Source organism: Balaenoptera physalus (genome assembly GCF_965194825.1).
Source record: "Balaenoptera physalus genome assembly, chromosome: 1".
NCBI lineage: Eukaryota > Metazoa > Chordata > Mammalia > Artiodactyla > Balaenopteridae > Balaenoptera > Balaenoptera physalus.
Window position 1 is genome coordinate 97298020 of NC_138882.1, and position 25676 is coordinate 97323695.

Consider the following 25676-nt stretch of genomic DNA (forward strand, 5'->3'; position numbering starts at 1 on the left):
GATTGAAACAATTAGATAGCAACAAACCAAACTTTCAAGACCCAAAGGCTAGAAGCAGCCTGATCCACTGTCAGGAGTCAGACCCAGGTGTGACCTTTTGATATTCAATTTCCTTACCTATAAAGTGGAGATAATATTTCCTAAGTATCTACTTCATATGGATATGTTCGAATTAAATAAGATAGTATTTATAAATGTACCTGGTGCTAAATAAAGATTCATTTTTTTGTGCTTTCTATTAAAGCAGGAGTTCAGATATAACTGACTGGGGGTTAGTGGGTATAGGAATGAAGGATTGGGGATGAGAGCCTGAACAGATACCCTCAGATCACACCCCATACTCCTAGTGCCTATGGCACCCCATTCTGGGCCGGTCTCTGCTGCCTTTGTGAAGGGGACAGCCCAGCCCACTTCATGAGCCTCTTTGAAAAGGGAAATTCCGCTCCAGCTCCATCTCTGGTCTTACTTACTCATCTCTGGGATCAGATCCTTTTGTTGTTGATACTTGGCCTTTTTCACCTTCATGAGGCATGTGTATCCTTAAGGTAATTTTACAGAATTCAAGGAGTTACTCCCTTTCCCCCTGCTGTCCCTGCAGCAACTTTCTGGCCTTCTACAGCAACTTTCTGGCCTTCTACAGCTCTGTGTCTATGTCTCTCTTCCATCCTCTTCTTTCTCGCTCTCTGGAGGCTAATTAGCATTCACAGATATGTTCTTTATAGTTTTGTCTTCGATGTTTAAAAAATGTGAATGGCAAGTGAGGTTTCTAGTCTGAAGTTTCTCCTTTGAAGCCTTTTAACAAGTCACTGGGGACTGATGAAGGCGTAGAAGTGATGTCTAGACTACCGAGACAGGATCTGAGAGCTGGTGCTGCTGCATGGAAGGGAGTGTCGTGCCCCACAAGCCTCAGACAACCCTTAAGCAACCCCCTCTGAGGTTTCCACCCAAGCTTGTCTGGAGACCTCTATAAGAAGGATGGAGAATGCGGACCTCATCACCTACAGAGAGATCACGGCCACACAGATGCGCAGACCTCCACTGACACAGAGCTGCACTCCACACGCTCCCCCTCCCGCGTGGTGCACTTACCCGACCCGCACACAGGTCATATATTCTGCTCCACACACTCACATATCGGTCTGTGCTCACACTCAACCCACAAACCAGAGATACACACTAGCTATTCGTTGCATGCTACACATTGCTCTTCTCATTCCTATCTCTATTGATTCACTAGCCAAATGTTATTTCCTGTTCCTAAAACTTTGGGCGTGGCTAGTTTAAAGGTGTTAGTCCCCAAGGGAAGAATGTCTCCACCAGGGGACACAACAATGATTCTACTAAAATGAAAGTAGAGACTGCCACCTGACTACTTTGAGTTTGGGTTTCAAAAATCTCAACCCTGCAGCTATAGGAAATAGGGTTTCTTTTCAGGTACTCGTAGAACTATCCTTTACCCAGGACTTCAGCTGGGAATTTAAAGACCTGAGCTCATAATTTTCTTTCAAAGTTCTTGGGTGCACTTAGCAGAAACCAACTAACCCCGTTATACTCTTTATTTCCATTAAATTGTTCGGTGGCAGCAACTACTTGGTTACCCAAAGCCTTGCCTCCTATAGGTATTTGATTACTGTTGTCTACAGGTGATAATTAATGTATCTGTCTTGCCGCTGCCGGCCATGGTCTACCAGTGTCACTTTTACCATTAGCAACAGGGTCATTAATGCCTTTAAACAGATCAATTTCAAGAGTCCTATCCTTAAAGTTCTGTTCCTCTGGAACAGTTTCCAGTACCTATAATGGTATCTGATACTGATTTGATATTGATACTAATGATATTAGAAAGGGTTCAGTCAGGGAAGGAGAGACTCTAAGAATATTATGAAACAAGGGATTTATTTTAGGAACAAGGCTTACACATTTTTGGAATAACTGGGGAAATCAGAGTCTGAATGGAGAAGTTGGAGGATCAAAGAATAGTCACTCATCAACCTTTCTGAAGTCAGGCATGCCCAGCTGTTAGAGCAGGATCCTAGACAGCTGGTGGAGAAGTTTACATGGAAGCCTGTTGCCTCTGCATCTGGGGGTTGGCCTGGGGTTGCTCTTGGTCAGAAGGCCTGGGGGTTGCTAAGAAAGCTTGTTGTGGAACGAGGGAGAATGAGTACAGCCTGGAACCTGGTGGCACTTCTAACCATGACAACCTTCAGAAAGTAATTACTACCACTGCACTTCTCTCTTCTAAATCATTCACAAATTAATCTTTTGGCCAACTGTGATCAGAAACCATCAGGGAAGAGGATTCTGGAAAATGTAGTTCCAGCTTACCCAAGTCAAGAAACACAGTATAAAACCACCACCTGCCATTTATTAGCTGCTTGATCCTGAGCAAATTATTTAATGTCTATGAGTCTAAATTTCTTTCCATCTCAGGTTTGGACGTTGTCATCTAGAACATTTTCCTGGGTTTCTGGAAGATGCCCTGTTGCTGGGGAGCCCCCACTTACCGGTACTTCCTCTCTCTGGCCACTTGTGACTCCCTCTCAGCCTCATGGCTTCTGGTAGCCTTTCCCTGGGCACCTCTTCATTCCAGGCAGCCCTCTTGGGCAGTCCACATCTGGCCCTTGGAAAACATACAAACATCCATGCTCTGCTAAGCTCTGGAGGTACAGCTCACACCCAAGACAGTTTTTTAGACTCACTATCCAGGCCCACAAGCCAGCCACAATCACTGCTAGATTATTTTCAGGCCTGAGTCCCTCTGTCCCTCATACTCCAATAGCTCTTGGAGTTCTTTTCTGCAATTCCCCTCTTAAATGGGTGTAAGAGAGAATCGACACCTAAACCTTCCCCTTGGCTGGGGGAGGAAGGAAGTGACAACTCACTCCAGACAGACCTTCAATACCACCTGCCTTTCAGCCTCAGCTCTTAGACCTCTGTTATACAGTTTGGAGGGGAGTAAAGGCCTATGGACCATCCGTTTTACAAATCTGAGATACAGTCTAACATCTTTTTTACTTATTTATTTATTTTTGGCTGCATTGGGTTTTCGTTGCTGCGTGCAGGCTTTCTCTAGTTGTGGCGAGCAGGGGCTACTCTTTGCTGCGGTGTTTGGGCTTCCCATTGCGGTGGCTTCTCTTGTTGCAGAGCACAGGCTCTAGGCACGTGGGCTTCAGTAGTTGTGGTGCGTAGGCTCAGTAGTTGTGGCTCGCGGGCTCTAGAGCGCCGGCTCAGTAGTCGTGGCGCACGGGCTTAGCTGCTCCGCGGCACGTGGGATCTTCCCAGACCAGGGCTCGAACCCGCGTCCCCTGCATTGGCAGGCAGATTCTTAACCACTGTGCCACCAGGGAAGTCCCTAGTCTAGCATCTTGATTTAGAATGTGGTAGCTGATAATAGCTGATCCCTATTATTCTTTTCCTCACCTTTGAGGCCTCTGCCCAAATCTTGAGATGGAAAGAGTCCCATTTAATATACTGTTACCTATATAAAGAGCCTAATGTGCTTGACACAAGGTAGACATTCACTAGTAGAAGTGATTGTGTACTGCCAATCACCCAGCATGGAAGTCAATCCAGCCTTTGAAAATGGTTGGAATCCTATCCCTCGAAGCCAGACTAAAGGGGAGTGTGTACCCTTATGTAAGGCTTGAAAGGCAGTTGCCTGTTCTTCCTTATGCCCAGTCTATATGTCTATTCCAAATACAATGTTTATAGCCATCTGAGTCCAGTAGCCTCTGGACCCAGACTCACCCTCAGTGACACATCACAAGACCAAGGAAATCAAGAACCAGCTTAGCTGCTCCCCTACTCTGAAGTCCCATCTCAGCCACAGCAGGTGGAATGGAAACGCGCTGGGCTTTGTGCAGTTAGCGTGCCCTGGTCTGACGTACAGGTTGGCATTTGCCTTGATTAGTCAGTCTCTGTGGTGAGCTAGTTTTTATATATTTTGAATATCAGCCTTGCTTTTGAGCATGGAGTTGCTCAAATCCACAGATGCACAGAAACACCAGCAGCATACATGCGTACACAATTACATCTTTACACATGGGTGCACTTGCAGTTATTTCCCTGAGGTTTAAAAGTAGAAGTTACATGACCTTGGGAAATGTAAACTTTGCTGATCTGGGGTGTGACAACATATCAGGGAAGCTTCCATCTGTTCCAAGTCTTTTTCTTGGCCTCTGTCTTAGTCGTTGTTTCTTCGTTTCTTTGGTTGTTAGAGCTCACAAGTGGCACTGGAAGGGGTTAAAGGGGACACAAGCACAGACTCGAAAAAAAAAAAAACCAAAAAAAAAAAATCCAAACCTAGAAATTCAACATACAGTCATCATTTTCCAAATTGTCAGCGTGTATTGAGAAAGACTTGATAAAAACGCCAGGGCAGGGGTTGGCAAAAGTTTTCTACAAAGGGTCCAACAGTAAATATTTTAAGCCTTGTAGGCCGTATGGTTTCTCTGCAATGACTTAGCTCTGCTATCTCATAGTAGGAAAGTAGTCACAGACAATAATAAACAAATAAGCACGGTTACACTCCAATGCAACTTTATTTACAAAGACAGGTGGTGGACCAAATTTGGCCCATGGGCCTTGGTTTGCAGCCCCTTGCACTAGGCTCTAAAGAATCCTGAAACCATCAAAACTGCTGCACAGGTTTCCCAAAGATTGACAGGAGCTCCGTTCTGTCTCCTCCAAGAAGGACAAAAATCAAGTTTTATTCTAATTATTTTGTGTGGTGCTTTGGTGTTTTGATGTTCTTCTGAGTGATCTCAATTCCCCCCTTTTGTCCCTTCTCCCCTCTTTCTGTGTATATATCTCTAAAAGCTTCCCATTCTTCTTTATTCTGTCCTTTGGAACTCACAGGGTTGGGTGATTTTAGAGTGAGCCTCTTTCACATTCATCCTTGCTGAAATTCTGGCTTCTTTTCAGGGCTCTCATCTATACTAGAGTAAGAGGCAATGCTCAGTAGCGTAAAGAGCACTTGTCTGGATCACTGGGCAGCACATGCCACCAGCTTGCTGTGTGACTTTGAGCAAATTACCTAACCTCTCTGAGCCTTCCTTTTCACATCTGTCAAATGAGGGAATTGGTTAAGGTCTCTTAAATCCTTTCTAGCTCTAAGCTTGTGATTTTAGGAAGCTGCGGCTTCAACTCTAGCCAACTGTCTGGAGCCATTAATTAGGATGTCACTCACAGACCTTAATGAAACTGCCAGGAGGCCACAGAAAGTAGCCACATGATCTTCTGTAGTTGGCAACCTTCCGAAGCTGGTTGGGTAGGGTTACCAGCTAACCTCAGGAAATCTGAGAGCCCATCCCACTAAGGGGAGAAAAGGAACACAAATGATCCAGGACCCCTATGCTCCAAGAAAATTAATTTGCATTCCTATACTGCCATTGAAGCAGCTACAAAATGTGTACAAATGTTGACTTAGTTAGAAGCAGGACCTGAGGGAGCTTCTGTTGGGAGGTGAGATGCTTTCCCTTCTCCATCAGATCCTCTCATGTGGGGCTCTCCTGGTCATATAAAGAATACCCCTCAAAGCCCACCAAATAAATATATGATTAGGTCAGGAGGAAATGGAGGCTTTGAGGGGTTAAAAAAATGAATTAGCAAATTCCAGCATGTGCCAAAGGAAGGAGGTCTTCTCTGAAGCAGGGATGAGGGAAGTCAGGGAGGATCAAGGAGCCTGGCTGGGGCAGGGGCAGGCGGTGGTTTGTTTGTACAGCATAATCCCCCAGCTCACAGCCCACTGGCTATGGATGCGGCAGATGTGCAGGGGGCTGGAGCCCTCTCCCTCCCTCCTGGACATAGTCTTGCGGGATGCGGAGGGAGTAGAGAAGCCTGCATCCTGGCTTGAAGGAGAGCAGGCTCTTATTGTCCGACTCTGCTAAAGCTGTCTCATTTGTAGCCTAAATAATTCACTCACCAGTCTCTCAAGGAACATTAGAAGAAAAACAAAACCTGACCCACCCCTCACGCTCAGGTTCCCACTGCACCAAAGGCAGGCCGGGAGGCAGACCCAAGCTGCAGAGATGGCCTGCTTTCAAAGGTTTATTGGGGTTGGCAACCTTCCAAAAATTGCCTGGGGCCTGGTTTTGTACAGCCCTTGAGCTAAGAATGGTTTTTACATTTTAAAAGGTTTTTTAAAACAACATGAAACAAAATCAACAACAACAAAAACAAAGAATATACCAGAGACTGTATGTGGCCTGCAAATATTTACTATCCTTTCCAGAAAGAGTGCCAATCCCTTAATCCACTCCCCAACCTTGAAGGAGGTGATGACAACCTTTGACCTACTCCTTGACTACCCCACCCTGTGACCCCACTATGTGCAGAGATTCGAAGTTGTCAGAGTTCTGACATCTACAGTCTAGTGCGAAGCCGGCATCACTGGTCACCCCGTTACCAAAAACAACAAAAAGGCAAACAAGAAGATAAACCCTGGAGTGGGGTGAACGGTCTTGATTCTACCGCATGGGGAGGGAGGGAGAGAAACAGGAAGGGACTGAGACTCAGCCTCAACCCGTCATCTGATCTATCGTCTCTGAGGGTCAGAATTCAGCATTGTCCCAGTTGGTCTCTACTGACACCCCTCCCCTCAAGGCCCCATCACACCCTGCAGTCCTGGCGATCCCAGCTGATCCTAGCTGATCCCAGCTGATGCCAGCAGTCACTGAGGCTGTAATTCTCTTATCAATGAGACATCCAAGTAATTCGCGTCTCTGAGTCCCTGAGGCCTGTGTGTCATCCGCAAACCACCTAGGGTGCCAGCCTGACTGGCTGACCTTCAGTCCTGGACAGAGGCTCCATCCAGCCCAGCAGGGGCTCCCCTGTTGCCTAGCAGGGGCTCCCCTGCTGCCTAGCACGGCCTTTGAAGGAAGAGGAATCTGACTAGCCCTGGACGCCACCCAGACCCTCTGTTGGAGCCAGAGCCTCTGAGAGGCACAGCCTAAGGACTCCGGAAGAGACGGGTTAGAGTGGACAAGGCTTCCAGCTCAGAGCGCTCAGCTGTAACTGGGCTGAGTGACCTCTGGGCTGTCATGGGTTCTGTTTGGAAGTTTTGGGGCTGAGGGCAGAGTGGAGACCCAGTGGTCCTGCATCCTGGTGGGTAGGTATTCTGGATTATTTCAGATAGGAGTGAACTTTGTAAAAGTTCTTGCTCAAAATCATTGCGCTGTCCATCCAGTTCTTTGCAGGTTCCTGTTCTTGAGATAAAAACATCATGGAAGGCCCAGGCTGGAATCCCAACATCCAGGCTAAGTGAAAGGTCAGCCGTCTTAGAGATCTGGGAGCCCAAGCTGTGACACCTTGGGCAAGTCAACTCATTTCTCTGGGACTCAGTTTCCTCATCTGTTAAAACAAGCAAGCAAACAAAAACCTGGGGTGTTTGGGTGGGGGTGATTTTACAGTCCTGTCCAGCCCATACCCAGCGTGTCCAAAGCAGGCAAGGCCTCTGCAGAAGCTTTTCTGGAAAGTTGTTTGGCTTCATCTCTGCTTTCCTTCCCCAAGTCAATTCAGCCCCATCCAAATGAGATACAGCCGGTCTGGCATCAGGGGAGACTGTTTTCCTTCAGTAGGTCAGCAGCTTGCCGGGGATTCGGACCTATGTGAGGTCCCACCGAAGTAGTGGGTGGTGAATATGACCTACTGTCTTTGTGCCCTGTGGCCAGAGGGTGGCTGAAGGGCTATGGGAGTCTCCTCAACTGGAGTGGGGTGAACGGTCCCCAACATGCTCACAGCATATGGGCCAGAAACCAGTCTGATACTACACACTTTAATCTAAATTACCTAGGTTGCCTTTCGTCAGCTCTTCAACTTGACTGAACATTTCTTAAGGGTAAGGATTCTATCTTGACCTTCTTCTGTGTCCCCCAGGGAAAGCCCAGCACCACAGCTATGTGGCTGGAGATTGGCCTGGAGATATGAGGACGTAACTACTGAGAAGCTTAACTGCAATACCTCTGGAAAGAGTGCTGCTGCACTTCACACAGGGTGTGGGTCCAGGGAAGTGAATCTCCATATTTGCCAGCTGGTAACTGGACACCATTCTGCAGTGCGTGGCTCAATCAAGCTGTCAGGTCATGACCCCAAGAGCTAGCGTGTGACCTACAGAGCAAGTGATGCGGGAAGGTTAGAGAAGGGAATGCCTGTCCCATGCCAGTGTGCCCGAGATTCCCCAGGATATGCAGGTCACTTTCCCCTAAAGCAGTCCAGACTGGGAAAGTGTGGCTGGGTGGCCCATGCAAACATAAATCAGCCTTGCGTCACCGCTGTTTGCTTCAGAGTAGCTACCAAATTGCAAACACAGTGATCTACAGGCTACAAATCCAAACCCATATAAGAGTGACAAACGTCAGAAGCTCTGGGGTGGGTCTCTTCTAGTCTTAAATATACTCAGAATGGCTGTGTCCCTTGCCTGCCTGCAGATAGGAAGCTCTACTTTAGATCCAGCCACACTTTTTCTTGCTGTAGCTCCTGTTCTGTGCCTTATGAAAATGTTCTCTTCAGAACTCCGGAGCCCGCCTTTCCTTCTGTATTGTTTTCTTTGCTTGTTTGTTTGCTGGGTGTGATGGTGGGGAGGGAAGGCAGGAGGCAGAGTTCTGGCTTGCCCCACAGTGTCACCCATCTGTACAAACGGCTGTGACAGAGCAATACAACTGATTAACTGTGACACACATGGAACTGCTAACGAGTTCGATAAAATTTTGATTATGCCTTGTCCTGTGGGGCAGGCAGCAAACCATGGAAATAATAATCCTCTCGGCTGGTGCCAGCACAGCAATTCAACCAGAGGAAGGCAGGTGTGAGCTACAGGGAGTAAAGCGTGGGAGTGTGGGGTGGGCCTGCAGCAGGGGTGGGAGGGCAGAATGGCTATTGCAGATTCCCCTCTCAATTATCTAGATAATTCCCTCAATTCTCTGCGTTGTTCTATGGACCTGACATGTTCTGGAAGGCAAACTCACTCTTGGCAGAGAAGGAAACTAAGGCCTCAGGAGCATCAGGAATTTGCCCAGAAGGACACCTTGGATTTCAGTCCCCAGAGTCTAGACAAACCCAGGGGAGACTGTCCGGGGATGAGCCCACATGGCTTGCAGATCTCACCCTGGGAAACCGGCATCCTAGACCCCAGGGTTCCTGTGCCCCCTTTTCCACCCCCAGCGAAGGGGGAAGAGTAGGGCTGGGATGAGGTGTCTCTCCCTGGATACCTTGGTGGTTTTGACTTTGTGTCTGGTGCTGCAGCTCCATCCCGAGAGGTCCGGGAGCACTTTACACTCCTCGCCCAGCAGGCAGGGCTCCATCTGGCACCACCACTTCTGCAGGACGATGGAGGCTGTGGGAGCAGGAAGCAGTGAGGGCAGCTCTAAGTTCTCTGCAAGTACAGCATGCAGTTGTGGGCGTGGGAGTGGTCTGTGCAGAATAAGGGCATGTTTCCACACACCCTGGCTTTGAGCCCTGCATTTCCCTTGTCTTTTTCCTACTCCAGGCTGCCCGGAAGGGCAGTACTCAGGCTGAGGCCTTGGGACACAACCATACCAACCTCAACCCCACTGACCCCTACATCTCACCAAAGACAGAGCGGGGTGAAGGCAGGGGAAGTTGTCTCCAAGCCAACCCTTGAGTTGAGCCACCACGTCATTAGCAGAGAGGCACAGTCTTCAACATACCCCTTGGTGTACGTGAGCAAGCGTGCAGGCCATTTGAGGGAGTGCACAAGCAGGTGTGTGTGTGTGAGCACAAGTGGGCACGTTTATGGCGCTGCCATGTGACAGTAAGAAAATAAGCATGGATGGGGCCGTGGGAAAGGGGTGGATATGAAGGAATTCATGGCCAAGCGATACACGTGTGTCCATGTGAGGGGAGGGTAAAGGCCGACTTGAGAACGAGAGGAGGGGATGTGTAAGAGGCCTGGGAAGGAGCCGCAGGTGAAGAAGTCAACGTCTGGAGGAGTGGGTGTGAGGTGATGACGCTGAAGAGAGGCCTGAGAAGATCGTGGGAGGAAATGAATCCGCGTATGTGCCAGGCAGTAGGTGTGGCCAGGAGGGAGGGCGTGTGCTTGTGACAGAGCTTTCCTCATCTATGGGATGGGGATGGTCACATCTGTGCCCCTCCTCCCAGAGGTGGCCCCATCATTTGAGACTCCGACAGTGAAAGCCCTGAGCTGGGCATGAAATTGTATCCCCAGCAGATGGCGAAGCCTGGACAGACCTTCTTATCTCTCTGACCAAGCCCTCCCTGCCGGGTCCCAGCCTCTCACTCACCGTCCACGCAGGAGGGCTTTGCCCGGGTGGTGCCGGCCACCTGGCCAGAGAAGCAAGAGCATTTGACAGTCTGGGAGCGCTCCTCGATGCGGTTCCGGTTACAGCAGCGGTGAGCGGCAATCACCTCGCAGGTGCCCTGCTTCACGGGGACTGAAAGGGCCAGCACACCATCAGATGCCTGGCCCAGGCCAGCACCCCTGCTCCCCTCCCACCCACCCTAGTTGTCCTCCAGCCCCTCCTCCCAGCTCGGGGCAGGGGGAGGTAAGAGATTTCCAATTGCAGGGGACGAGGATGACATCTTCCTGCCACATCAGTGTTCCTATCCTTCCTTCCTCCCCAGTGAGGCCACACTCATCACCCTGGCAGAGTCTGGCCCTTGGGCAGGAGAAAGATGGAGTCCACACCATCCCCCATCTCCTGGCTTCCTCTGGGTGAGGCCAAGGGCCCCGAGGGCTTACAATGCGTGGGGAGGATCATCCGCTTACACCGGCTTTAGCCATCCCAGAAGGAAAACCACAGAATTAGGCCAGGAGGCTAGACTTAAGCCCTGACCCGGGGGGCTCCTCTCCCTGCAGAACACCTTCCGGCATGGAAGGGAAGGTGAGAATGCGTCTGCCCTTGAATCTGTGGGTTTTACTCTGCCTCAGAGATCTGCCTGCTGTGGAACAGGGTGCAGTGGTGTCCAGCTTTCCAGGCATCCTGGAAAACCACCCGCCCCAGGGCCCCACCACCTCCCCTAGACCTGTAGGAGTTGGAGGCTGCAAGGAAGCCGAGGCCAGGTGGGTCCACAGCCAGACCAGGCCAAGTGCCAGCAGCCAGCCGCCCGTGCTCCAGTTCTGTGTGGCCCTCTCACGCATCCTGCAGAGAGAAGCACACACCCTGCTTGACTCCAGGCAGGAGCCCTCCCAGTGCCCAGTGCCAGCACCACTGTGCCACGTACTCTGGGGGGCACAGAGGCGGGCAGGGTGCACAACTTGTCCCCAGGCAGCTCTCAGCCTGGCACAGACTCACTGTAGAAAGTGGTGAGTACTACAGTCAGAAAGGGGAGCAGGAAGGGAGACTGTTCTGCTGGGAAAAACATGGAAAGCTTTGTGGAGGAGATGACATTTAGGAGGGGTCTTAAAGAATGAACTGGGCATGGTCCCATGGAGGGCTGTGACATGGAAGGAACAATAATGCTGACTGCCATGTTTTGAGCACTTGACCCTGCAAACATACTCTTGAATCCTTCACGACTGTCCTACAAAGTAGGATTATTTGTACCCATTTTACAAATGAGCAAACTGATACTCAAAAACCCTGGACACAACCTAAACAACCCTGAGTAAAGGGCTGGCTAAATACACTGTGGGCCATCTGTGCAATGCCCATCCAGACAGCTGTAACAGAATGAGGAAATGCTTTATGTACTGAGGCATGCAGTGATCTCCAACGATAATCCATCATTTAGGGAAAAAAGGCAAAGTGCCGGGTGATGTGTATTCAATGTGTAAAAGGGAGGGATTATATATGTTGCTCAAATATGGGTTAAGCTAGCTCTGGAAAATGTACCAAAAGACCCTAATAACATTGTTGGCCACCAAGAAGGGAAACTAGTTGGCTGGGAGTGGGAAACTGGTTGGCTGGGATACAGAGGTAGAAGGGAGACATTTTTCTCCCTATTGCTCTTTTTTTTTTTTTTTTTTTTAAGATTTTTTTTGATGTGGACCATTTTTTTTTTAACATCTTTATTGGAGTATAACTGCCTTACAATGTTGTGTTAGTTGCTGCTGTATAACAAAATGAATCAGCTATAGGTATACATATATCCCCATAACCCCTCCCTCTTGTGTCTCCCTCCCACCCTCCCTATCCCACCCCTCTAGGGGGACACAAAGCACCAAGCTGATCTCCCTGTGCTATGCAGCTGCTTCCCACTAGCTAGCTATTTTACATTTGGTAGTGTATATATGTCAATGCTACTCTCTCACTTCATCCCAGCTTATCCTTCCCCCTCCCTGTGTCCTCAAGTCCATTCTCTACATCTGCGTCTTTATTCCTGTCCTGCCCCTAGGTTCTTCAGAACCTTTTTTTTTTTTTTTTTTAGATTCCATATATATGTGTTAGCATATGGTATTTGTTTTTCTCTCTCTGACTTACTTCACTCTGTATGACAGTCTCTAGGTCCATCCACCTCACTGCAAATAACTCAATTTTGTTTCTTTTTATTGCTGAGTAATATTTGATGTGGACCATTTTTAAAGTCTTTATTGAATTTGTTACAATATTGCTTCTGTTTTATGTTTTGGCTTTTTGGCCGTGAGGCATGTGGGATCTTAGCTCCCCAAGCAGGGATCGAACCCGCACCCCCTGCATTAGAAGGCAAAGTCTTAACCACTGGACTGCCAGGGAAATCCCTCTCCCTATTGCTCTTTAATCTTTTGGGATTTGAACCACGGGAAGGTACTAGCAATTCAACTTAAACAAAATTTAAATATAAAAAGGAAGAAATGAAATGGAGGCTAATAGAAGTCAAATGACTTGCCCAAGGCCAGGCAGCATGTGGGTAGAAGACCCTGAGCCCAGAAACCTGCCCTGTTCCCACTGGACCACCTTGCTTCTGCTCTCTTCCCCTTTCCTTCTCCTCCTTCATCCTTGATGGTTCGAATCTCCCAAATCTATCCCAGAGAGTGGACTAGAAATGGAGGGAACCCCAGTAAAGCAGAGGCACAGAGCAGCTGGGAGCCACCCAAGCACAGAAGGGGCATGAACCACCCCCTCTGCTGCACTGCTACCCCTTGGGGCATCACTGGGCTCCCTCAGGTGCCAGCTTAGTGCTGGGAACACTAGAGGCCAAACTAAATGCCAGGACCCAGCTGCTCCCTTGGAGAGGGTGCTTGATCTCTGTCTACGCACCCCTCCCCCAACTCCCCCTCTTCAACTGTCTCCTCACTCACCTTTTCTGGAATCTTTTATCTTCTGTCAGTTCATCCACTGGCCTCAGACTCACTCTTCCTAGACAAATAGGAGAGATTCTTGTGGTTTGAAAGGGACAGAGGGAGCCCGTGGCCCTGCAGGGGGTGGAGGAGGGCCTGGGTGAGGGCAAGTGGGTGGACTGGGCACTGAAGTAGTGCCTAATTCTGAGGTTGTTCCCCAAGGTGCCAGGACAGGGGGCAGAGTCCCTCCTCTGCCCTGGGAATTCGCAGAGGTCCTTGCAGACTCTGGGAACATGTAGGTTGGTAGGCCTGAGAAGAGAAGCCGGAGGGAGCTTCTCTGTGCCGGGAGTGAAGCAGGGTTGATGGTAGGAGGTGTCTAAGAACCCACACTGTCATCTCTCTGGCCTTGGGAAGGGGCTGAAGGCCAGGGAAGAGTTCCTGAGCAGAATCTGACAGCCGCTGCTGGGAAGAGGTGCCTTAGAATAATAACCCCTGAGGTCCCGAATCCTCTTTGCCTCCTCTCCTCCTAGCCCCATCACACCTGCTTCCTGGACTGGCCAGAAGCTGGCTCAACTCTGCTGCCCTCACCCCCCTTCCCACTCTAGAGGGCTAGAACGGGAGTCCTCCAGGTCTCTAAGCCTCAGAGGCCTCAGCCCCAAAGCATCTCCATTTTCCCCAAGACCTCCCCTCCCTCAGCCTCCAAAGGGAGGTGGAACTGAGGCAGGTAGGATGGTGGGGCTCCAGAAGGACCAAGAGCCATGTGTCCTAGCTCCCCAGAGTGAGAGCCCAGAAAAGACTGAGGGGGCAGATGGAGGAAGTGATGCCAAAACCCCTGGGATGGGTGTGCTCCACGGGCAGAGAGCTTCTAGAAGTACCTCTTTTCTGAGTAGGTATCTCCTCTCCCTGCCCCCTTCAGGAAACTTTGTTTTGATCATTACAAAGGCAGCTGTGCCTTTTCTCTGGCAGTCTCCCAACCCATTTCTCTCTGAGCTGCCACACCTCCAACCCAACTCTCCCATCTCTCCTATGAACCCCAAGACCCAAAACACCCGGGAGTGGGCATTTGGGGTGCCTTCTCTGGCATTCTATTCCTTCCCTCAGAGAGAGCTTGAGAAAGAAGCTTCTGGGGTTTGTTCTCAGGCTGCCACACTCCTGCCTCAGTTTCCCAGGCTGTTTTCCCCAAACCCCTGCCTACCAGCATGGGGTTGAGAATGTGAACCACAAGATCTTTTAACCTTTCCCTGCCTTCTCCCGCCCCTGCCCCGCGCCCACTCAGTCCTCCCAATTCTGAGCTCCCACGCCTGGGACCTACCTGCCCCACGGCGGTACCCACGGGTTGCACCCGCCGGCCTGAGGTTCTCCTCGCCTCTGAGTCCGGGATCGAGACTCCGAAAGGCGGACTGCAGGCGGGAGCGGTCAGCTCCGGTGCTGTCTAGTCCGGAGTCCTGTCCCCCTCACCAAGTTGCTGCGTCCCCGAGGCGGAGGGGCTCTGGCCAAACTGGCATCATGGTCGTGCGGGGCCCGCCCTGGGCACCGGGGAGCTCTGGGCCCGCTCGCCCAGCTCTGCAGAGCTCAGCCGGGGTCCCTCCGAGGCTCCCGCCCGCAGGCCTGGGAGCTCGCGGCTGCCGCCGCCGCCGCCTCCTCCTCCTAGCCCGGGGCCGCCCCCGCTTCCCCAGCCCCGCGCGGGCATCGCCGCCGCCGCCTCCCGGACAGCGCCGGGCACCGCGCGCAGCGCTCCGCCGACCCCGCGGACACAGCGACCCCTGGCGCTCGAGGCAAGACCGTGGAAGAGAGGATAGCCAGACCTCGCGATGTGGTCCCTGGTATACGCAGGTAATTCAGAGAGGTCCCTCAAGACTCTGGAGGTCTTGGGGCTTGGGGTGGGGTGCTGAGTGTGAGGAGTGATAGCCCAGACCCTCACGGGTTTTGAGCCTTGAAGATTCCCGAACTGCACTGTCCAATACGGTAAATAACATCTTAAATTAAGTTTCTCATTTACACTCACAACATTTCAAGTGCTCAATCACCACATGCAGCTAGAGACTACTGTATTGGGCAGAAAAGATACAGAACATTCCCACATTGCACAAAATCCTATTTGACGATGCTCTTTTAGATTGCTATGGTAGCCCTTCAGGTGTTAAAATGTTAAAATCCAGGAGGAAATAGCAAATGATCTCTACCCCAGGAGTGGTGTCCTCTGGGGCAGGAAGGACCAGGGGAGGCATGTGGGTAGGGACCTGGCAGGCAGGAGGGCTTTGGTAGGCCTGTGGATGATGGGTATGAACCCCAACTTGGGAACGAAACTCTGAGACCCAGTTTCTTCACCATAAAAATTGCAATGTAATTGCAATTGTATAGTGTGTAATTTTTTACAGGGTGAGATTCTGGATGTGAAAGTATTAGACAAATGAGAGAGGAAGTGGTGGTCTGTGAATGTCTCTTGATTGAAGGACACTCCTCTTAGTTTAAGAGGGCTTTGGGAATGGAGTAATGGGGAGGGGAGAGGCAAAGGGAAGAAGCCCAGTTCCTGGCTCTGAGCCACTGCATGTGGCCCAGGATAAAGGGACTTCTCTCTGTCTTTTTAAAATTAATTAATTAATTTTGGCTGTGCCCGGTCTTAGTTGTGGGATGCGGGATCTTTTTTATTTGCAGTATGAGGACTCTTAGTTGCGGCATGCATGCGGGATCTAGTTGCCCCACCAGGGATCAAACTCGGGCCCCCTGCATTGGGAGAGTGGAGTCTTACCCACTGGGCCACCAGGGAAGTCCCTAAAGGGATTTCTCTTGAGGATGCCCATTTCCCACCCTTAGCTGAGGCCTCACACACTCCTGGCAGGACCAGCCTCTGAGCAGTTCTCAGCAAAGGATATCCTACAAGGCTGTTTCTTCCCACTCCATCTCCCTTTTGCCTCTCACTCTGTGCTGCCTCAGGGATGAGTAGAGGTGGTGACCTTCTCACCAGGTTCTGGGGCAGTCTGAGGATGGAGGAGGTGTGATGATGCCAGGAATAGGAGGTGAGAGGTTCAGGGAGAGGAGAGTCTTAGGATTTGGGTATGGTCGGAGGGCTGTTCTAGAGCCCAAGGGAGCTGTTGACATCCCTGCTGACCATCTGTTGCTGGAACTAGGGGGTCTCTGGGCCCTGGCTCTGTGGCCCACTTGCAGTCACACCATGATGGGTGTTGTGAAGCGCAGGGATTATGGAGCTGGATGATACGGAGAAGTGGTAAGCAAACTGTCCCAGAAACACTGAATAATAAAAATAGCCAGGATGTTATATTTTTTCTTCTGTCTATGGCTTGCTGCTGCTGTTTATGCCATTTATCTGTGAGCTGGTTCCAGTTTTTCTCAAACAGGAGGGAAATACCCATAGCAGCAGCATGTTCTTTATCTCCCTGTCTGCCTTGCCACTCTATGTGCCTTTGGGTCTGACTTTTTCTGGTTTTCTTTTCTTTTCTTCTTTTTCCTTCTCTCTGCCCAAAGTGCAGGCATAATTATAGAAGTCTACAAACCTGAATGACCATTGTGAGATTTTTATTTGGAAGCTACCAGAAAAGACACCCCTTCTGGGGGTACAGTCTAGCCAGGAACAGAGAGGGTCATGGTCAGGAAGCACCCAGCTGACAGAGTCCAGAGGTGGAATCCCCACCATGAACTGGGTGCCAGTCCCTGAGGACTACCCTGACTTGCATTAGGACCATAAGGGCCTTGTTCCCATTTGAACCATGTGTGGGGTAGGAGGTGTCTCTGGAGGCCTAACAATCAATTCCCAGGCTTAGGAACATAGCTATTCCAGCATCAGGTCAGTACCACCCTCCCCTCTCAGGCAGGGACTTAGCCTGGCCTCTGTCTCCCCCCGGTGGCAGCCACAGTTGTTCACCTGGACTGTTCTCAGCCTTTGCCTTAAGAGGAGGAGGGTGGGAGAGGAGGAACCCCACCCCCCCTTCTATTCACCTACCTCTTAACCCTTCCTCTCTGATCTAGATAAATCAGCTTGGTTCTTAAGATAGAATCAGTGTGGGTGGCTGGGGAACGGACATGGGCATGAATTTCCCACTGGCTGTTGACCTCCTGGAACAAGTCATGTAAAATGACAGGAGCGTCCAGTCCTGTGTCATCCATAAAACGAACATAATAAGACCTACCTTGCAGGGTTAGTGTGCAGTGTAAAGGGCCTAAAGTATAGAAAGTGCCTTGTAGAGGGCCTATTATTAGTAAGTCCTCAATAAATGTAGTTATTGTTATCCTTACTAACAGTTCTGCTGTGGTCAGGGGAGGTCCAAATATGGGCGGAAATTGGGTCCTGAAAAAAAAAAAAAGTGGAGTCGGAGTGGTAACTGTTCTGCCGGATCTAGCGGTGGTCTTCACGGGGCACAGCGCCCTCGGGAATCCAGGAACTTACCCAGCTCCCTAATTCAGGATGATTGGCTCCAGCCTGCCTTGTTACCCCTTCCACACCACCCCCAGCACCAGCTCGCTGGCCCTCACTCTCATTCCGGCAGCCCCAGCCAGAGGTGTTACCACACCTGGAGCTTCACACCCTGCGGTCGCTAACGGAGATCATCAGCTCCATCACCCTCTGGGCAGGCTAGCCACAACGAACCCAGGGCGAGGAGACACCACCCTCCCGTCACAATGGGGAAGTTCTAGCTGATGAATATAGAGCAAGGCTGAAATAAGATTTCTGTCCCCTTCCTACAACAGCAGACCCTTCTTCCCCCCAAAAAGCGGAGGCGGGAGAAGTCGGAACGGGGCGGGGGAGAGGCCGCAAGCCGGCGGGACTGTTCCCGGGGTAGCCCAGAGCCGCAGGTAGTTTTCCCGGGGATCGGCCCTGCGGGCCGGGAGCCTATGGTGGGCCCGAACTGACCGGAGCGAGCACCGCCCCTCCGGAGCCCTAGGGGGCGGGGCCTGTCCTGGGGCGGGGCCACGGCCGGGGGCGGGGCAGGGAGGCAGCATGCTAAACCGGGTGCGCTCGGCCGTGGCGCACCTGGTGAGCTCTGGGGGCGCCCCGCCTCCGCGCCCCAAGTCGCCGGACCTGCCCAACTCGACCTCGGCGCCACCCGCCGCCCCTCCACAAGCTCCCAGAAGCCCTCCGGCTAGGGCTGGGAGCGGGAGTGCGGCGCCCGCGAAGACAGTAGAGGCTCGAGCAAGCTTCTCCCGACCGACCTTTCTGCAGCTGAGCCCTGGGGGCCTGCGACGCGCCGATGACCACGCTGGCCGGGCTGTGCAAAGCCCCCCGGACACCGGCCGTCGCCTGCCTTGGAGCACGGGCTACGCCGAGTGAGCGTCCCCGGGGGGCACCCTAACCAGGATGGGACTCCCATTCCCAACCTCCTCCCCACCTCGGCATCCCGGGCGCTGGGACGCATCCCCTCTCGCCGCTCTTGGTGCCAGGAGCTCCTTTTTCCCAGGACCGTTGCTGTCCTCTGGGCTTTGGGCCGCACCCACTCCCAGCCCTTTCTCAAGTCGGGTGCAGCTTTTCTCAGGACTTTCTAGCTCGCTGACTATCCTCACCCGCACCGCTTCAGGACCTTGTTCTCTCCCAGAGCCCGGAGAGTGGAGGGCCCTTGAACGATGAGTTGGCCAGTTCTCAGTCGCGGCCCGGTAGTTTAATGGCTAAGGGAGGAGAGGTTTCAAGGAGCGGGGGTCCCTTTTAATATAGGAGATGGCGGCTGGAAAAACTCCTTGGGCTTCCCGACCCCAGCGCCCCAGTTCCCTGTCCTCTTACCGTTCCCCTCCCCCTCCACACCCAGAAATAGCCTGCGACACCAGGCGGCCGCCGGCTTCCCCAGGGGCGGGGGAGGGGGCCGCCCGGGGAAGCGGGAGGGCCCCCTTTGAACACCCCTTGGTGGGTGGACTTGCCCTGGCCAGGCAAGGAAGTGGACCTCCGGGCCAGAGCGGTGGGAGTGGCGGCAGCAGCCGGCTTGCTCCAAGCTGCGTGAATTTTTTTTTTTTTTTTTTTTTGCTTGTTTGGTTGTTTGTTGGCAGTGCAGGATCTTAGTTCCCTGACCCGGGGACCCGGCAGTGAGAGCGCGGAGTCCTAACCACTGGACCACTAGGGAATTCCTACAGGGCCGGTGGATTTTTAATGCATCTGCTGGGAGAGCAGAGCACTGAGGGAGATGGGGCCGCTGAGGGGCTGAGGGTTGTGGCTGGTGGACCCGCGGCCCCGCTACCGGCTCCTTTAACTTCCTATTTGGTTAGAGTTTGGGGTTATGTGGCTCCTGCGCAGTCCAGGGAGGCTTCCACTCCTACCCTATTTCAATTCCTCTTTCCTGATCTGTGCCGGAGCACTTACTCATTGCCAAACAGCAGAAACTGGGACTTCCCTGGCGGTCCAATGGTCCATGCTTCCAATGCAGGGGACTCGGGTTCGATCCCTGGGGTGGGGGGGAACTAAGATCCCACATGAGGCCAAAAAAGAAAAAAAAAGAAAAAAAAAGCAGCAGAAACTTTCACTGGATGATTTAAGGATAAAGGTGGGTGTGCTCATGAGGGTGGGGTGGGGTGTTGTGGACAAGGCGCTAGAAGAGTTTTTTGGGGGTCAGAGTGGATGCAGGGTCTTGGCAAGCCAGGAATTAAAACCTCCTTCCCTCCATCCAGGTCCTCCCCCAGTGGCACCATTAGGGAAGGGATGGGAGACCTGAGGTGGGAGAGTGCTGCTGTGGCCTTTCTAGGAGGTGGTGGAGCCCAACACCCAGGCAGTACTCCTTGTGCCTTGCCCTGCCTCCCTTCTCCTCCTCCCTCTGGCCTGGTTCCCAGGTGGCTGTGACCTTTCTCAGCTTGGCCAGCAGGCCAGAGACGGTATGTGCGTCTCAGGTGGGAGTTATTCCAGGACCTGGTCTGATGTCCAACCTGATGTGGTCACTTTGGCCTGACAGGGTCATCAACGCTGGCAAGAGCCGGCACAATGAGGACCAGGCTTGCTGTGAAGTGGTGTATGTGGAAGGTCGGAGGAGTGTTTCAGGGGCACCTAGGGAGCCTAGCCGATGCCAGGTAAGCTCCCCACCCCCTTTCCTAACCTTCCCAGGAGACAACTATCCCCAGGGATTCTAGGCATTCAGTTTTAATCTGAGCCATGTGATAGACCTAACTCCTAACTCCCTAGCTTTCTACCTTAATGGCACAGAACCTTTATCTGGCATTGATCAGGTAGATTCTACCATGTCAGTATGAATATTTAGTTTTCCACTTAAAATGGAGATGCTCATGTATTTATTGATGATTTAATAACTACCATTGCTTATTTTTGCATCTTTTATCCTCTGAGTTTGACTTTTTTGATGCTTTGCTTTCAGACAAATAGTATGCCTTTGGTGAATGAGTGAATAAATCTAATTTGCCTTAAATACCAAAATCTAACCTCCTCTCTAATGTTTACATGGATGCCCAGAGTCTTGCTCTTCTCCCTGCATAACACACACACACACACTCACCTCCAAGTTTTCCTCCACCAGGGACTCTGCTTCTACTACTGGGGCCTGTTTGATGGGCATGCAGGGGGCAGAGCTGCCGAAATGGCCTCTAGGCTCCTGCATCGCCACATTCGGGAGCAGCTAAAGGACCTGGTGGAGATACTCCAGGACCCCTCGCCACCTCCCCTCTGCCTCCCGTCCACCCCGGGGGCTCCAGGTTCCTCTGATTCCTCTCACTTGGTTGGTCCTCAGTCCTGCTGGTCTTCGCAGAAGGAAGTGACTCATGAGAGCCTGGTAGTGGGTGCCATTGAGAATGCCTTCCAGCTCATGGTAAGTGGGTGGCCCGGGCCAAGGGCCTGCCAGGCAGACACTTTGGTCAACTCTGTACGGGAGTCAGGTGGCCTGAGGAGGTGACGCTGAGAACCCATAACAGCTTTGAGAACCTGAGCAGAACTTGGTTCAGAGGGAGGGAGAAGTGGGTGTTATACCGATATCTGCCCTACTGTCCACCAGTGTGGCTTGCTGGGCCAGTTTATATCTGCAGATGTGGGGCGGGTGGCTGTGTGTCTGGAGCCTCTTCTTCATCCACCCCCTTTGACCCTTCCTTATATGGCAGGATGAGCAGATGGCCCGGGAGCGGCGTGGCCACCAAGTGGAGGGGGGCTGCTGTGCACTGGTTGTGGTCTACTTGCTAGGCAAGGTGTACGTAGCCAATGCAGGTGACAGCAGGTATGGGGTGGGAGCTTTGAAAAAGGCTGTGCGGGGGAGGGGTCAAGCTTCTGGGATGGGGGAATAGAAGAGAGTGACGTGGTGGGTGTTAAAATTCAGAGACTGGAAGGGGTCAGGAGGGATCAGAGACATAAGGAAGGGCCTGAAATAGCTATGAGGGGAGGAAAACTGGGGGTCTGGGTGAGGGACTCTAAGAGAGGGCCTTGTCTTTTTGGAACTCTTTATGTGAGGGGGTTGCAGAGAGCCGAGCCCAAACCTTTTGTTTCTCTGGGCAGAGCCATCATTGTCCGGAATGGAGAAATCATTCCAATGTCGCGGGAGTTCACCCCGGAGACTGAGCGCCAGCGTCTTCAGACGCTTGTAAGTAGGAACTAAACTCCCTACTCCCATTCCTTACTAATCTTGTGCCTCTCTGTACCCTGTGTCCCAAGGACTCTCCGACCCTCACCACACAGACAGACCGCTCCTTACTGGGAGCTTACTGGGAAGGCCACTCCACAGACTATGGAGTGCAGGCTGAGCTGGTGTGGAGGATGTGGCAGGAAAGAGCGTGGGCTGCTCCAGTGCCTCCCACTGTGGCCCCAACTGAGGAAGGAAGTGCGGTCAGAGTGGGGGAAGGAAACAGCAAAGGCCCCTAAGGGGCAGGATAGCTTAGTGCTTTAAAGCAATGGCTCTGGAGCTGGGCTGCCTGGGATTGAATCCTGGTTTGAGTACTTTGTGTGATCTTCAACAGTTCCCTGAACTTCTCCATAAATCAAGAGTTCCTGCCTTAAAAGTTGTTGTGAGGATTAAATGAGCTAATATATGTTAATATTAGAACAGTGCATGGTACACAGTAGACTCCATTTAAGGGTCTGCTGTAATTAACATCACCTCTACACCAGGGTGTACTGTAAACCTAATGCCCCCTGGCCCTCTGCTCTGTCTGGCCGCTCCCAACCCCAGGGCTTCCTGAAACCAGAGCTGCTGGGTGGTGAATTCACCCACCTTGAGTTCCCCCGCAGAGTTCAGCCTAAGGAGCTGGGGCAGAGGATGCTGTACCGGGACCAGAACATGACTGGCTGGTAACACTTCCCTCAGAGCTGGGGCCCGTTTCCATGGCAACACAACCAGTCCCTCGCCAGCAGCAAGGTGGAAGCTGGAGGCTGGGCCAGGCTGGGAGCTGGGGGAATGTGGCCCTTCTCAGGGGTTTGTGTAAGGGGTGTGGCTCCTAGGGGAGAGGGACTTTGATGCCTGGGTGATGCCTCCTCTACTCCCCCCTCCCCAGGGCCTACAAAAAGATCGAGCTGGAGGATCTCAGGTTTCCTCTGGTCTGTGGGGAGGGCAAAAAGGTAAACTCCATGGTAGTGGTGGGAGAGGGCAGGAGGACCCACCACAACTTGTCTAGGGAGGTGGAGGTTCTACCCGAGGGTAGGGGTGGAAAGGGTCCACGGTCCCAGAGAGACTGGAAGAAGGCTATAGTAGTGCCCCCTCCTCATTTCCTTTAGGCTCGAATGATGTCCACCATTGGGGTGACCCGGGGCTTGGGAGACCACAACCTCAGGGTCTGCAGTTCTACACTGCCCATCAAGCCCTTCCTCTCCTCTTTCCCTGAGGTGAGCCACATGGGAGCCTCCTTAGCCTTCCCTGCTCTGGGGGTCTCAGGCCAGCTTTCTCCCAAGGTCGCTTCATCCCCAAGCTCCCTCTGCACCCTCTCTCCCCACCAGGTACGAGTGTATGACCTGACGCAGTATGAGCACTGCCCAGATGACGTGCTAGTCCTGGGAACAGATGGGCTGTGGGATGTCACCAGTGACTGTGAGGTAGCTGCCACTGTGGACAGGGTGCTGTCAGCCTATGAGCCCAATGACCCCAGCAGGTAGGGGTTGTATGGCGGCAAGGGGATGTCGATGGGGAAGGAAGGGACACAGGGAAGAAATGCTTGGGGACCCACATGAGGGCCTGTGTATCCATCTTCCCATATACATGTTGGTACATGACTGTGCACATGTGCTTCTGACAGGTACACAGCTCTGGCCCAAGCTCTGGTCCTGGGGGCCCGGGGCACCCCCCGGGACCGTGGTTGGCATCTCCCCAACAACAAGCTGGGTTCCGGGGATGACATCTCGGTCTTCGTCATCCCCCTGGGAGGGCCAGGCAGCTACTCCTGAGGGGCTCAGCCCCGAACCTCCCACCACCATCCCAGCCTCTCCATGCTTACCCCTCTCCCAACTCAAATTCTGAAGTTGTCTCCTTGACCTTCTTTAGTGGCAATTTAACTGAAGAAGGGGTGCCAGTTAGATCCAAAATTTTAGCTCTTGGCAAATAAACCAGATGGATAAATATGTGTGTCTTTATTTACTTTGACTAAAAACTGTCCCAGTTGTCTCCCAAACATCTCCTAGACATCTCACAGGCCCTTCAACTCAACATTCCTCCAACTGAATTCATTACTTCCCCCACAAATATGTCCTCTCCCCGCTCATCATCTCAGGGGGCACCAGCTCAGCTACTCAAGTTAGAATTCTTGGAGTTGAGCACCTTTGGCTTCCGTTTCTTCCTCATCAAGCTAATCAATCACTAAGTATTGTTGATTATATATTTTTAAATATATTTCTTTAAAAAAAATTTTTTTTTAGTTTTTGGCCACGCTGCATGCGGATCCTATTTCCCCGGGGGACCAGGAATCGAACCTGTGCCCCCTGCATTGGAAGCGCGGAGTCTTAACTACTGGACCGCCAGGGAAGTCCCTTAAATATATTTCTATCTGTCCATCCCTACAGTCACTACCTTAGTCCTTCAGTATATTAGCCTCCTAATTGTCTCCAAGCCACTCCCCTGCTTTCCCCAATATACAATATACACAGCAGCCAGGGAGCCCTTTCCACAGCGTGAATCTGAGTTGGTGATTCCTCTGAGAAAATACTTTGGTGGCTCCTTGCTGCACCTAGACCAAAACTGACACTCAGCTCTTGAGCGTGGCATATAAGGACCTTCATGATCTGGCCACTGCTTCCTTCTCCGGCCCTGTCTTCTGCCCCACCCCGCCTTGTGGTTTCCACAACTCTGTGTGTCTGGAGTAGCTCCAACTCATTTAAAATCTACACATCACCTCATCCTGAACATCTCACCTGTCCTTCCACAGCCCACGCATGCCCCCACTACAGCGCTCGCCTCTTGTACTGCAACTGTCTATATGAGGAGTTGGTGTGGAGTAGCAGTCAAGGAACAGGGGCTTGAAAGTCCTGCTGTTTGGGTCCTGGTGCCAAACCCAACACTAGGTTTGCAATCTCTCTGAGCCTCAATTTGCTTTTTGGAAAAATGGAGGTAACAGTACTACCTCAGGAGGTAGTTGTAGGACTAAAGTAGTTTATGTATGTAGAGCCAGGTCCATGTAATAAGGGTTCAATAACTATTACCTATCTTTACGTTGTCTGCATTTGGAATTTAGATTGTAAGTTCTTTGAAGGCAGAAACTGATCTGAACTGAGCACATAGCTCAGTTTATTGAGCCAGTTAAGAGGCCTGGGACCAAACCGCACTGGACCTCAGTTTCGTCATTTAGCAAATGTGTGGGTTGCTCTTCAGATCTTTAAAGTCTGTATGACTTCTAACATTCATTCATTCAGCAAATATTTGTTGAAAATCTATTATGTGCCACACACTGTGCCAGACAGTGGGAAGGGACAGGTTGGAGGATCACAGTGGGCAGCAGGGAGAGAGACCAGCTTTGGAGCTAGACAGGCCTGACTATCAGAGTTCTTGCTCTGCCACATACAAATGGCAAAAGTAAGCCACTTAAGTTAAGCCACTTAACTTCCCCAGAGCCTCAGTTTCCTTACAGGCAAAAGGGGATGAGTACACTTAACCTAGAGATCTGTGATGACTATTAAAAGCTATGTAGTGTGCCCTGCACAAGCTAATAAAATGTGAGTAGACTTCCTCATCCTCCATCCACCTCCTCAGGTACCTTTCAGGGAAGAAGATACAAGTGTTGGTAAATACCCAACGCACAAGTCAGGCCCGGCTAGGTGTCCCTAGAGGCACAGAAATAATACAACGGGGGTGGCAACTGAATTCCCAGCTGGGGATCCAGAAAGATTTCCAGGATGGAAGGGTGGGTAGGAGTTGGAAATTCCAGCTAGGGGGAAGGAAGGGAATTGTGAGGTGGAACCAAGTGCCCTGAATCTCAAAGGTTCTGCAAGGTCTCCAGGCCTGGGGGGATGATGGTGGGTTGTACTTACTCCGCAATGATCCTAGGAGCAGAGGGTGGGCATCTTCCGCGGCCTCCTCCTCGGGCGTCCCCGAAGCCGCCTTTTCCAGTCCCGCCTCCCGCGAAGCCCCAGGTGATGTAGGCGCGGGTGGCCGGTTGGCCACGC

General features: G+C 51.7%; 2 protein-coding genes across 8 annotated transcripts; one reads left to right on the top strand and one right to left on the bottom strand.

The window, feature by feature from the left end:
* Positions 1–3005: 3005 nt before the first annotated feature.
* On the bottom strand, positions 3006–25671 carry TAFA3 (TAFA chemokine like family member 3). 4 transcript variants are annotated; one of them, XM_082460209.1, is made up of 6 exons: positions 25542–25671; positions 13196–13253; positions 11002–11117; positions 10260–10409; positions 9207–9370; positions 3006–8106 (listed from the first exon to the last, which is right to left on the bottom strand). In XM_082460209.1, exons 3-6 carry the CDS (start codon positions 11114–11116, stop codon positions 8095–8097), a joined length of 441 nt encoding a protein of 146 aa, XP_082316335.1. In that variant the 5' UTR covers position 11117; positions 13196–13253; positions 25542–25671; the 3' UTR covers positions 3006–8094. The 4 variants fall into 4 exon arrangements, with proteins under 4 accessions (XP_082316335.1, XP_082316334.1, XP_082316332.1 ...); XM_082460208.1 differs by lacking the exon at positions 3006–8106 and adding an exon at positions 8113–8638 and having other exon boundaries at positions 9207–9331; XM_082460206.1 differs by lacking the exon at positions 3006–8106 and adding an exon at positions 8113–8638.
* Positions 18080–23642, top strand: PPM1J (protein phosphatase, Mg2+/Mn2+ dependent 1J). Of its 4 annotated transcripts, none has more exons than XM_082459269.1 (10): positions 18081–18454; positions 20056–20170; positions 20632–20919; positions 21206–21291; positions 21594–21678; positions 22264–22382; positions 22586–22649; positions 22806–22913; positions 23025–23176; positions 23321–23642. In XM_082459269.1, exons 1-10 carry the CDS (start codon positions 18129–18131, stop codon positions 23466–23468), a joined length of 1491 nt encoding a protein of 496 aa, XP_082315395.1. In that variant the 5' UTR covers positions 18081–18128; the 3' UTR covers positions 23469–23642. The 4 variants fall into 4 exon arrangements, with proteins under 4 accessions (XP_082315397.1, XP_082315395.1, XP_082315396.1 ...); XM_082459272.1 differs by having other exon boundaries at positions 18085–18454; positions 21206–21318; XM_082459270.1 differs by lacking the exons at positions 22264–22382; positions 22586–22649 and having other exon boundaries at positions 21206–21318.
* Positions 25672–25676: the final 5 nt, after the last annotated feature.